General features: G+C 30.4%; 1 protein-coding gene across 1 annotated transcript; it reads left to right on the forward strand.

The window, feature by feature from the left end:
- The first annotated feature begins 4,220 nt into the window (after positions 1-4,220).
- Positions 4,221-6,069, forward strand: LOC110630444 (linamarin synthase 2-like). The gene is made up of 2 exons (XM_021777950.2): positions 4,221-4,809; positions 4,890-6,069. The coding sequence occupies exons 1-2, from the start codon at positions 4,302-4,304 to the stop codon at positions 5,825-5,827; spliced, it is 1,446 nt and encodes a 481-aa protein (XP_021633642.1). The 5' UTR covers positions 4,221-4,301; the 3' UTR covers positions 5,828-6,069.
- Positions 6,070-13,395: the final 7,326 nt, after the last annotated feature.

Genomic DNA, 13,395 nt, shown 5'->3' on the forward strand with positions numbered 1-13,395 from the left:
AGGTTCGGCGGTCGAACCTGGGTTTTCCTCCAAGGTTGTTTTCATGCAAAAACTCATTTCCTTTTCACTTAAAACCATGAAAAACATTAAAACATTTTATGAAAACATGTTTCTACCCTACTAGAGGCTTCCGACATCCGAGATTCCACCGGACGGTAGGAATTCCGATACCGGAGTCTAGCCGGGTATTACAGTAACACTCGGTGCTTCACCAAGTATCGCCCCCTCCTGAGCAGGTCGAGCATTCATAGAAAGTTACCATTAGCGGATATAGTTTAACAGATTCCCATTATGTGTATAATTGTAAAATCCCTTATTTACTAGCCGTTATTAATCAAATTTCCAGAAGATTCGATAAATAACTCTATTTTATTACAATATAAAAGCAAACATGCATAGAGATGAAGATAAGTATTCTTACAAACTCATTTTAAACTCAAAATAATTTATTACATTTATCCATTCTAGCAATTCACTAACTTAAGTGTTGGAGTGACGGCCTATAGCCAACCACTTCATTCTTTCTCTTTTGCAGATTGACCAATTGCAGTTCAACTCTATTTCCAGCTCTATTTCCAACCATAATTTTATATTATGATAATCTTTTTAACTAATTTTGATTAAATATGCTCATGATAATAGGACATTAAATTTAATTATTTTCTAAATGAATAAATTTTAAAATCAATAATTTTTTGTAAAATAAAAATTATGAATTTTAAAAATTGTTACGATAATAGGATAAAATTAATTAATGAAAAATTATGTATTATACTCGTAATATATAGTATATTATACAAATAATAATGTTTTATTGTATTAAAAAATAATTATTAATAAAATAATTAATAATACAAAATTAATCATATCTTTCAAATTATTAATGACTTAAATCTAAAATTAATAATTTTATACAAAATAAAAATATAAATTATCAATTTTAAAATTTTTATAACATCAATACAAAGTTACTTATAATTACATTATTTATTTTATCTACGATCTATTATATAATTACATTATAATAGTTTTAAAAAAATAGATATTTAGTAACTTTATTTTATAAGTATTATTATATAAATAAAAGTTTTGTATTTTATTACAATTGAATTACAAGTATATATATATATGTATATATGGAAAAGAAGAGGAAACACCTAAATTTAAATAAATATTTATGATATTTTTATACTACAACAAAAGATTAATTTATGGAGTCAAAATTATATATGAACTTGATTTATTAAATTAATAATTTTAATTGGTTGATTTATATATGTGTAGTGACGCTTTTATTTATAGGTGAAAAGTCTTATTCAAGTGATATTTATATATTCAACCTAATTTAGGAAAATAAAAATCAATGTTCTAATAAAAATGAAATTAATATTTATAAAAAAAAAGACTTATATAAATATAAATTATTTAATTTGCTTAGTTGAAGATTTACGAAGTTGAAATCATATACGAACTTGATTAATTTATTGAATTAATAAATTAAAACTAATTTTATTTTCATTAAATTATTAAGTAGTATTTATTGAATTAAAATTCTATATTAACTAGATTTTATAAAGTAATAATTTTAATTGTTTGAAACTAATTATTTTTTAGTTAAATTTTATAGAGTTGAAATTCTATATAAATTTGGTTTATTGAATTAATAATTTTAATTGGTTAAAACTAATTTTATTTATTAAATACACATATAATTTTTTTAATTTTTAATTTTATTCACTTTTTAGTATTTTCAAATAATTATTTGTATTTTTAATTTTTTTAAATTAATTTGGTTTTCGACAAAAACTATTATTTTTTTATTAAGATTAGGTATTTATAATATTTATACTTTTATCTATATATATATATATATATATATATATATATATATATATATATAATATAAAAATGAAAATAATGAATAACAAAATTATTTAAAAGGTATATGATTGAATACATATTACTGTCAATCTTTTATATGTATATATTATTTAATTAAAAATAGTAATATTTACAAAATAATTAAAAATGATATGTGTTATAAAATTTTTATAATTATTACATCAAAATAAAATATATCTATAGTTAAAGTCGTGGACAGCATATTTAACCGTTATAAATTATTATTGTTTTTAAAATTAAATATATTAATTAATTATAATTAAATATAAATTAATATTATTTTTATATATGAAATTAATTTATATTTAAAAAATAATAAAATATTATATTTATCATGATATTAAATTTTTAAATTTTAATTTTTAAAAATGATCTAAAATTAGATCAAATTGTAAATATTGAACAAATTTATTTAAAATTTATTTTAATCATATTTGGATTAAATTGCAGTGGCGTAAGGGTTTTTTTTTTTTTAATTAATTGGCTTAATGCAATGAATATATTCATGATTGAAATTTCATAAATAATTTTAATTGGTTGCTATAAATTTTTATTAGAGATATTCTATAATCTAATTTTAATATAAATATAATATAAAATAAAAAAAAACTTAAAATTTAATAATTAAATATTAAATAGGCCGTATATATGTTAGAAAATTAAATCAACATAAAATTGTAAAGATGGTGAAATTTCTGTTTTGGCTTCATAATTTTTCTAATTAAATTTTAATTATATTTATGCTATTTTAATTTAAAAATTATGACTTATTATATTTATTTACAGTGAAAGTATATTATTAATTATATATATTTTTAAATTTTAATAATATAATATGTAATATTATATAGTGTTACACATAAGAAAAATGAGTATATTGCACATTAACGAAAAGCTAGTTGGATTAAGCTGTATTTATTTTACAGAAAATATTTTTTAAAAAATGTTTTTTATATTTTTTAATATTTAAAATACTCAAAAAATTTAACCAATAAAAAATATTTTCTTAATTAAAAAAAATAAGAAAATCATTTTCTTCTAAAAAAATTATTTTCCACATTTTAATATTCTTATTAAAATTTATATATATAAATTAATTAATAACTTTTATTTTTTTAAATTAAAATTAAATAATAAAAATAAATTATTTTATTGAAAAATATGAAAAAAATTTTCAAATAAAAAATATTTTTTAAAAATAAATTATTTTCTATAAATGATTGTAGATTATTTTCCCTCCATGAATTATTTTTAACCCATTAAAATAGTAGTAGTTCTCTTTCTTTGTAAATAAATTATTATAATGACAATTTAAGGGAAAAGTAGTTAAATTGAACATAAGTTTGTTTTTAATAAACTGCTATTTTTAACTTCAAATTCTTAAAAAAAAAATAAATAGACGTTTGATTATTTATTATTCTAAATAAATAAAAATTTAATGAATTTCAATTTAATAGATTAAAATTATATTTTTACTAAATTTTAATTCTAATTAAATTAGAGTTAGTTTCCTATAATTATATTAATTAAACTTATTAAATACCTTAAGTGTAAATATTAAGTTAATGAATATTTTAATCCTCTTAATATAAAATTTATATTAGTCATTTAAGTGTAAATACTTCCTCCGTTGTTAAATTATTAAATTGAAGATTTGATTATCAGATTTTTCTGCCAATTAAGTTTATTTTTTTAAAAAATATTATCTATAAAATATATATATATATATATATATATATATATATATAAATATAAATTTAAACTTAATAATTCTGTGGTTTTTTTTTTTTTTTTTTAAATTTTATCTTTAATTTTTTTTAAAATGAGAATTGAGGATTAGAAGTAGAATATGAAATCTCACATATTTACTTTGATGCACTTACTATTAAATTAAATCGGTAAATACAAATTCATATATTTAACGAATCACATTATAATAATTTACTCTAAACACATCTTGCCATATTATATTAATATAAAAAAACCTTTTCAATATTACTGTATACATAATAATAATAATAATAAATTACCTCAAGTTTCCACTTATTTTTAAAAAATAATTTATATTTAAAAAATAATTTTTATAAAATTGTAATCTACAGATACCAAGAAAAGATTGATAGAATCAGACAAATTTTGATGCTTTAAGGTAAAGCAAGTAATTAAAAATATTTAGTAACATCTAATAATTGCTCAATTTAAAATTTTTAAATAATTTGACAAAACAAAGAACCATAAGAGGCACGAGATGAGTCACACGTGCAGTTCCTATAAATACCACATATGACACAGAGAAATGGCCACAAGAACACCATTCAAGTCGTTTTGGTGTACTTGACTTCGCTTTCTTCTTCTTCTCTTTCCTTGGCACATTGAGTTTCTTTGCTTTCGATAAGATCATGGGTTCAATCGCATCCCCACAACCTCATGCAATTCTCGTCCCCTACCCTGCACAAGGGCACGTGAGTCCCCTTATGCAGCTTGGCAAGCTTTTGCACTCCCGAGGCTTTTACATCACTTTTGTGAACACTGAGCATAATCACAGACGCTTGATTCGCTCAAGAGGTCAGGAATTCATTAATGGCCTCCCAGATTTCAAGTTTGAAGCTATCCCAGATGGGTTGCCATATACTGATCGTGATGCCACCCAACATGTCCCTTCACTTAGTGATTCAACTCGAAAGCATTGCTTGGCTCCTTTCATTGAGCTAATTGCCAAGCTAAAAGCATCCCCTGATGTGCCTCCGATTACTTGTATAATCTCTGATGGAGTTATGGCCTTTGCTATTGATGCTGCTCGCCATTATGGCATACCGGAGATCCAGTTTTGGACTGCCTCAGCTGGTAGTTTCATGGCTTATCTCCATCACATTGAACTCGTTAAGAGGGGCATCGTGCCATTCAAAGGTATATAAATAGTTAATTCTCTTATCTTTGGCATTTTTTTTTCCTTTAGATACGAAATAATGAATTATTTATTGTATCAGATGAAAGTTTCCTGCATGATGGAACTCTTAATCAACCAGTGGATTTCATTCCTGGAATGCCTAACCTGAAACTGAGGGACATGCCTAGCTTTATCAGAGTCACTGATGTCAACGACATAATGTTTGATTTCATGGGATCAGAAGCACACAAGAGTTTGAAAGCTGATGCAATTATTTTCAACACATTTTATGAGTTTGAACAAGAAGTGCTAGATGCCATTGCAGCCTTGCATCCCAAGATTTATACAATAGGCCCTTTTACCCTTCTTGAAAAGGGCATACCTGAGGGCAAGTCCAAGGCCTTCAGATCAAGTTTATGGAAAGAGGATCTGAGCTGTCTGGTGTGGCTTGACAAAAGAGAGCCAGACTCAGTCGTGTATGTAAACTATGGCTGTGTGACTACAATAACTGACAAACAGCTGAATGAATTTGCCTGGGGTCTGGCAAACAGCAAGCATCCATTTTTATGGATTGTTAGGCCTGATGTTGTGATGGGTGAATCTGCAGTGTTGCCTGAAGAATTCTACGAGGAAATAAAGGACAGAGGATTGCTGGTGAGTTGGGTACCGCAAGATCGTGTTCTTCAACACCCATCAGTCGGTGTTTTCCTCTCACACTGTGGATGGAATTCAACGATGGAATGTGTTTCTGGTGGTAAGCCTCTCATCTGCTGGCCTTTCTTTGCTGAGCAGCAAACGAATTGCAAGTATGCATGTGATGTGTGGAAGACTGGCGTGGAGCTTAGTACTGATTTGAGCAGAGATGAACTTGTGGACATCATCAAGATAATGATGGAAAGTGAGAGAGGAAAAGAGATGAGGAGAAATGCTGCAGAATGGAGAAAGAAAGCTGAAGCAGCTACAAGTGTTGGAGGAGTTTCTTGCAATAACTTTGATAGATTCATTAAGGAGGCCATCCTCCAAGACAAAACTCAGTAATTAATGAGACAAGTGAGAGTCACTTCGTCTTAATGCATTAATTGGACTAGTTCCAACATGTTAGTGAGAGTGGAAGTTAACGTGTGTTTTTTTTTTTTCTTTTTGTTTGGTTTTTTTTTTTTTTTTTTTTTTTTTCAGAGACGTGAGTTCCTTTACTAACTAATAAAAGAGTACGAATCGGCAGGGTGATTGTGAGATTCGACAGCTTTAAAATAATAATAACTCTTCTTTTGAGATTTTAGATTTCTTTTGTTTGTACATTCTTATTATCTTTCTAAAAATAATATGCCCTTTCTCTTTGGTTTTTCTCTGAAGGCTTTGTTTTCTTTCTCATTAGTATCGGTGTTTCTTGGCTTCTCCTGTCACACCCAAATGACCCAATCTCTAACATATAGAGAGGAATGTGACAGGACAGACTAAGAGAGTTTCCCTAAAAATATGCTAATTAACATAACAATCTGTTAAATTTTAAAAAATATAGATCTATGTGGAAAATGATTTCATGCCAATTATTCATAATTTTATTATAAATACATTCATATCCTCTCTTTGAAGATAAAAAATAATATGTATTTACTGGTCCAAAAATATGACTAGCAGTCTAGGAAAAGATAGATATATATACCTTCATTCCAAAATAGTTAAAGTTTACAAAATGAATTCTAGTTGGTCACTTACCATGGAGTTAGATGGGGAAAATATAAAATTTAATGTGTATGATAGTATGAAATACCCAAATGACTTTTCTAATGCGTGTGATATGGATATCGTTGAGCCTTTAGTCCAGCAAGTATTTGAGTTGCAAGGTGAGGATGAACTAAGAACTGGTCCAAAAATATGACTAGCAGTCTAGAAAAAGATAGATGTATATACCTTCATTCCAAAATAGTTAAAGTTTACAAAATGAATTCTAGTTGGTCACTTACCATGGAGTTAGATGGGGAAACTATAAAATTTAATGTGTATGATAGTATGAAATACCCAAATGACTTTTCTAATGCGTGTGATGTGGATATCATCGAGCCTTTAGTTCAGCAAGTATTTGAGTTGCAAAGTGAGGATGAACTAAGAACTGTTATGTGTGAGGACCTGAATAAAGCTAAATTGGCAGCCATAAATACTGATTTCATCCTATAAGAAAGGCTGGAGGATGTTGTCGATGAACTTGAAGCTAATAGAATCAAATGTAATATCTCTGCTTTAGAATTACCTGCTGCTCATTCTAACTTCTATCATCTGTTGTGTAGGCCCACAGTTGGAGTTGAAACCATTGCCTACTCACTTCAAGCATGCATACCTTAGGGCAGAAAGTTCTCTACCAGTAATTATCTCCAACAAGCTGGCACCATATAAGGAAGAGGAGCTGATCTGACTATTGAAAGAAAATAAAGGTGCAATTGACTGGACTATAGCCGATATAAGAGGAATTAGTCCTTCCATATGTATGCATAAGATTTTATTGGAAGAAAACAACAAAGCTCACAAGGGAAGCTCAACGTCGTTTGAATCCTCTCATGATATAGGTGGTCAAAAAAGAAATTGTGAAATTACTTGATGCAAGTGTGATCTACCCCATTTTTGATAGTAAATGGGTGACCCAGTCCAGGTTGTCCCTAAGAAAACATGCATTACTGTGGTAAAAAATGAAGATGGGAAATTAGTACCCAGACGTGTCCAAAATGGGTGAAGAGTTTGTATAAATTATTGTAAATTAAATGCATCCACTAGAAAAGATTATTTTTCACTTCCATTTATTGATCAGATGCTTGAGCCTCTATCTGGAAAATCTCATTATTATTGTCTTGATGGATATTCAGGTTTTCATTAGATTCTTGTGGCACCCGAAGACCAAGAGGAGACTACCTTCACCTGTCCATTTGGCACCTTTGATGTTAGTGTATTTGCCCTAGGCCATTATCTTGGACCTTTTTGTATGTCGTTTTGATTATTAATAAAAGAGATTTTATTATCATTATTATTTATTTGCATGTTACATAATAATGATTAACATCCCTAGTTACTTATTATTATGTTGATAATAATAAAATATAACTAGTATGGTTATTGATTGATAATCATGAGATAATTATATATATGTTGATATAATTCAATAATTATAGATACTTGTTAGAGAACAAAGTATTGGATGGACCCGCACTGAGATCACTATGTGGATTATTGTCATAAGTGAATTTCAAAATAGTTATGTCTTAATCCTCCGACTTGAGATTATCATAGTTTCCAACATAAGGACTGTTATGTTTAGACATAACCAAATATTGTCTTTAATCGGATAATCATAAATGTTATGATTGAGCATAATGGAAATTATGTAGAGGATATTGAACAATCAAGATAGAATTTGTCCCTCTCTTTGAGAGAGATATCTTATGGGCTCCTCGATAAGTGAGACTGAGAAATGCATGGCCGTGCTCAAATTAATTGATAGTGTGATCAATATCATTTGAATTTATCAGTCTACTTAGAGATCGAGAAATCATAAGTTTGAACATTATAAGTTTGACATTGACTATGACTTATGTTCAAACTAGATATCGGGTGACAAAGAGATTAATACATGTTCTATTTATTAGGTTTTATTGGACTATCGATCCTCATATTAATTGGGTAGTCATAATGTCTTGCTAGAGGCCGCTTATGATTTATGGGTCTTGTGGGACTAAGCCTATTGCTACTTAATATGAGCCTATTGGGTTACACACAAAAGAACGTTGTTGATGTGTTATATTAATGGGCTCAAAGCCCATTAGTATAATTAATAATAATAAAGATGTTATTATTATTAATATTAATTATTATTATGAGATAATAATATTTAAAAGGATCTGCAGTCTATCTGTAACTGTTACAGATAAAGGACTCTATCACATAAGATATTTGAGTATCTGTGAGATTGTGATGGTTGGTTATAAACACAACTCTATCACATAAGATATTTGAGTATCTGTGAGATTATGATAGTTAGTTATGAACACAACTCTTTCACGAAAAGAGTTGTGAAAAATTGAAAGACTTAAAACGTATATAACTCCTACTGCGAATAGTGGAGAGACAGTTTTTTGGGGAAAAACGTTTTGAGCTGCAGATCGAAAAGTACATAGCTTATCCATCAGTGTGAGCTAGTACTCCAGAAGGATAAGAGACGTTCGTGTGGATACCATATGGCGGGTGTTCGTTGAAAAGCAGCACCTTGAGTCCGAGATTATATCTTTTCGTCGAAGTCTAACAGGTTAGTAGCTTATCATTCCTTTCGAATTAAATAAAGCACACGGATCCTTGGAAGGAAATTAAAGATTTTTATTTTTCTGCTGCGTGTTTGGGTTGCAGTAAATCTCTGAATTTCCTTACAATGGTATCAGAGCCAACCTGTGCTCTTCGTTTAAGTTGAATATGCCATGTTTGATGTGTTATATGTGATATAAGTCTGCTAGAATGGCATGGTAATTAAACCGTATAGTTTGTTTTACATATGACGTCAAAAATGATAGATTTATATGTGATATGAATCCATGATATCTGTAGGCTTTATGTGAAAATCGTTTTCACAAAGTATACACACACATATACGTTACTGTTGTTTGTTAATATGATTAATAAACAATGGTATCGTTTTCTGTATAGTCAGGATTGTTTGATATGATCAAACAAATACTGATAAGATCAGTAACAAAAATCTGACTGATATGCAAAATAAGGGGATTTAGGCAGTAATCTGTTAATGCAATTAATGGTTATGTTTAGCTTCGAGGGGCGTTGCCCCTTGACCACCCCGCCCGCTGACCTGGTAACGGGACCACTCACCTGCTAACCGGCTAACGGGACTGCCGTGTGTGTAGCGCCTTAGATATCGTTCCCATAATAAAATAAACTTTAAGATAATAAGTTTATAACATGTTTGTATGAAATATGTTCTGATTATGTGGTGTCTTGGCATGGTGCATAGCATGGCCTTATTAACTTATGAGATTGGTTTTTATGGGATGTAATTTTTTAAATACGGCCTACGTGTCGTTTATTTTAATGTAATAGTATAGGCTTCTTTATATTTTGTAAATGGAGATCCACAAGATGGAGGAGAGAAGACTCGTACTTCCATGGTGATGGTGGAGTTGCCTCCAATGACGAGTAGATTCCATGGTGTGGACAAGCAAGCTCAAGATATAAAGACATGTTCCATTGCAATTGATGTAATAGGATTACACCTAGGTTGCCCCTTATGATCTTCATATTGGCTTGTGAAGGTCATTTTAGATTTTGGCCATGCTATGTCACGTTTACATTTTCTATCATATATTAGTATGTGATGCTATGCATGATAGTTTATATATATGTATGCATATAGGATGCTATGACATATAATTGCAAGACAACGTAATTAAAATTGAAAGTTGAACCCTCACTATAAAATTTTAAGTTTAATGCCACCCATGTATTAAATACCTATCAAGACTAAGATCACCAAAATGCAGGTTTTGCCAAAACAAAGTGCTTAGGTTATCTTAGTAAGATAGGATGAGTAATAGTTACTCATTTATTTAATTTTGTTGGGCTTAACTAGGCTATCAAAATGGTTTTGGGCCTAACGCATTAGATGGGGTATAACATGCATTTGACATATGATGTCAAACACCACATAATCTAAGAGTTACATTAGATGTAATTGGTAAGGAGTTACCTACCTAAATAACTTGATTCTAAGCGTCATGCCAAAGCTGACTTGGAATTAGGTGAAATATGAATCTTAGCCCACTAAAATATTATTATTGTAATATTCTTTTTGAGGGTTATATTTTAATGGGAGATTATTGTCACCTCAATATTAATTTTCTAAATTTATTATATTTGCATATTTTATAGATCATTATGGCTGCTAATAACAATTCCACTTTATCACTGCGATCCATCCTTGAGAAGGATAAACTGAAAGAAAATGGGACTAATTTTGTTGACTGGTTTAGAAACTTGAGAATTGTTCTCAAGCAAGAGAAAAAGTCCGATGTGCTTGATGATGCTATCCCTGAACCACCTCCTATCGATGCTACTAATGCTGTTAAGAACAAGCATAAGAAGCATATGGATGATTCTAATGATATTGGATGTCTTATGTTGGCAATTATGTGCCCAGAACTTTAGAAGGACCTGGAGCACCTTGAGGCCTATGAGATGAGTGTCCATCTCAAACAGGCTTTCCAACAGCAAGCAAGGCAGGATAGGTATGAAACTACCATTGCATTGCATGATTGCAAAATGGCTGAAGGTAAATCAGTTAGTGCTCATGTTTTGAAAATGAAAGGCTACATTGACTACCTTGCTAGGCTTAGCTATCCTCTGAGTTTAGAACTCTCTACGGATTTGATCCTACATTCTTTACCTGGCAATTTTTCTCAGTTTATCATGAACTATAACATGAACAACATGGAGAAATCCATTCCTGAGCTGTATGGGATGTTAAAAACAGCTGAGGTAAATATCAAGAAAAGGCCTACCCAAATTTTGAATGTCAATAAGGGTAAGCCCATGAAAAATAAGGGGAACCCAAAGTCTAAAGGTGGTAATGGGCCTAAGGGACGAGGCAGGCCTAAATTGCAAGCCAAGGCAAAAGCTCCTAAGGAAATAGTTCCTGAGGAAGGAATCTGCTTGCATTGCAAGGAACCAGGGCATTGGAAGAGAAATTGCAAACTCTTTTTGGATGAGTGTAAGAAGAAGAAGAGTAGTGAGACTACGACTTCAGGTATTTATGTTATAGATATTAATTTATCTATTTCTACTTCATGGGTATTGGATACCGGATGTGGTTCTCACATTTGTACAAATGTGCAGAGTCTCAAAAGGAGTAGAAAACTGAAAAAGGCCGATGTGGACGTACGTGTAGACAATGGAGCAAGAGTTGCAGCTTTAGTCGTAAGGACTTATGAACTTGTTTTGCCTAATGGGCTTTTGTTAGTTTTGAACAATTGCTTTTGTGTTCCTACTTTAAGTAGAAATATTATTTCAGTTTCTATTTTGGATGATGAAGGTTTTTTATTTCTTATTAAGAATAAGAAATGCTCCATTTATAATAAAGATTTGCTTTATTGTATTGCAAATTCTTATGATGGCCTTTATGTCCTTAATCTAGATGATTCTAGAGACAACAATATTTATGACATAACTTCTAAGAAAACTAAGCCAAATGAGTTAAACCCAACATATTTATGGCACTGTCGTCTTAGCCATATAAATGAGAATCGCATATCTAAGCTCCATAAGGATGGTTTATTAGATTCATTTGATTTTGAATTATTTGAAAATTGTGAATCTTGTTTGCTTAGTAAGATGACAAATGACCCTTTTACTGGACAAGGTCAAAGGGTTTCAGACTTATTGGGCTTAATACATACAGATGTATATGGCCCGCTAAGCATTAGTGCCAGGGGAGGTTATCAGTACTTCATTACATTCACTGATGATTTCAGTAGGTATGGCTATGTCTACCTAATGAAACATAAACATGAATCATTTGAAATGTTTAGAACTTTTCAAAATGAAGTACAAAATCAACTTGGTAGAACTATTAAAATGCTTCGATCTGATCGAGGTGGTGAATATTTGAGCCAAGAGTTTGATGAACATCTTAGAAATTGTGGAATTGTTTCACAATTAACTCCTCTAGGAACTCCACAATGGAATGGTGTTTTTGAAAGGAGAAATCGAACTTTATTAGATATGGTTCGATCTATGATGAGTCAAACAAATCTCCCTTTATCATTTTGGGGTTATGCCTTAGAAACAGCTGCATACATTTTAAACCGAGTACCATCGAAAGCGGTTGAAAAGACACCATATGAGTTATGGACTAGCAAAATGCCCAGTTTGTCTTTTCTTAAGATTTGGGATTGTGAGGCTTATGTGAAATGCCCAATTTCAGATAAGCTAGCTCCAAAATCTATCAAGTGTAATTTTGTGGGGTATCCTAAGGAAACCAAAGGATACTATTTCTATGTTCCCTTAGAGAACAAAGTGTTTGTTGCTCGAAATAGTACCTTTTTAGAAAAGGAATTTATCTCTCAGAGATTCAGTGGGAGTACAGTGCGACTTGAGAAAACTCAAGCACCACAAGAGAGCATTGAACCGTTGGTAGAACCACTTCCAGAACCACAAACAGTTGTGGAAACTGAAAGGGTGACACAAGTCCTACGCAGATCTGATAGGACTCATCATCAGCCTGAGAGATATGGATTTCTCATGATTGACAGTCGTGAACTTCTGCTCATTGATCAAGATGAGCCTATTACCTATCAAGAGGCTGTGTCAAGTCCAGACTCTGAGAAATGGCTTTCTGCCATGAAATCTAAAATGCAATCCATGTATGATAATCAGGTTTGGTCATTAATTGATCCCCCTGAGGGTGTTAAGACCATTGGTTGCAAATGAATTTTCAAGAAGAAAACTGACACGGATGGAAATGTGCATACCTACAAAGCAAGGCTTGTCGCTAAAGGTTTCAAACAAACTCATGGTATAAACTATGATGAGACCTTTTCGCCAGTTGCAATGCTTAAGTCGGT

Source organism: Manihot esculenta, chromosome 13 (genome assembly GCF_001659605.2).
Source record: "Manihot esculenta cultivar AM560-2 chromosome 13, M.esculenta_v8, whole genome shotgun sequence".
NCBI lineage: Eukaryota > Viridiplantae > Streptophyta > Magnoliopsida > Malpighiales > Euphorbiaceae > Manihot > Manihot esculenta.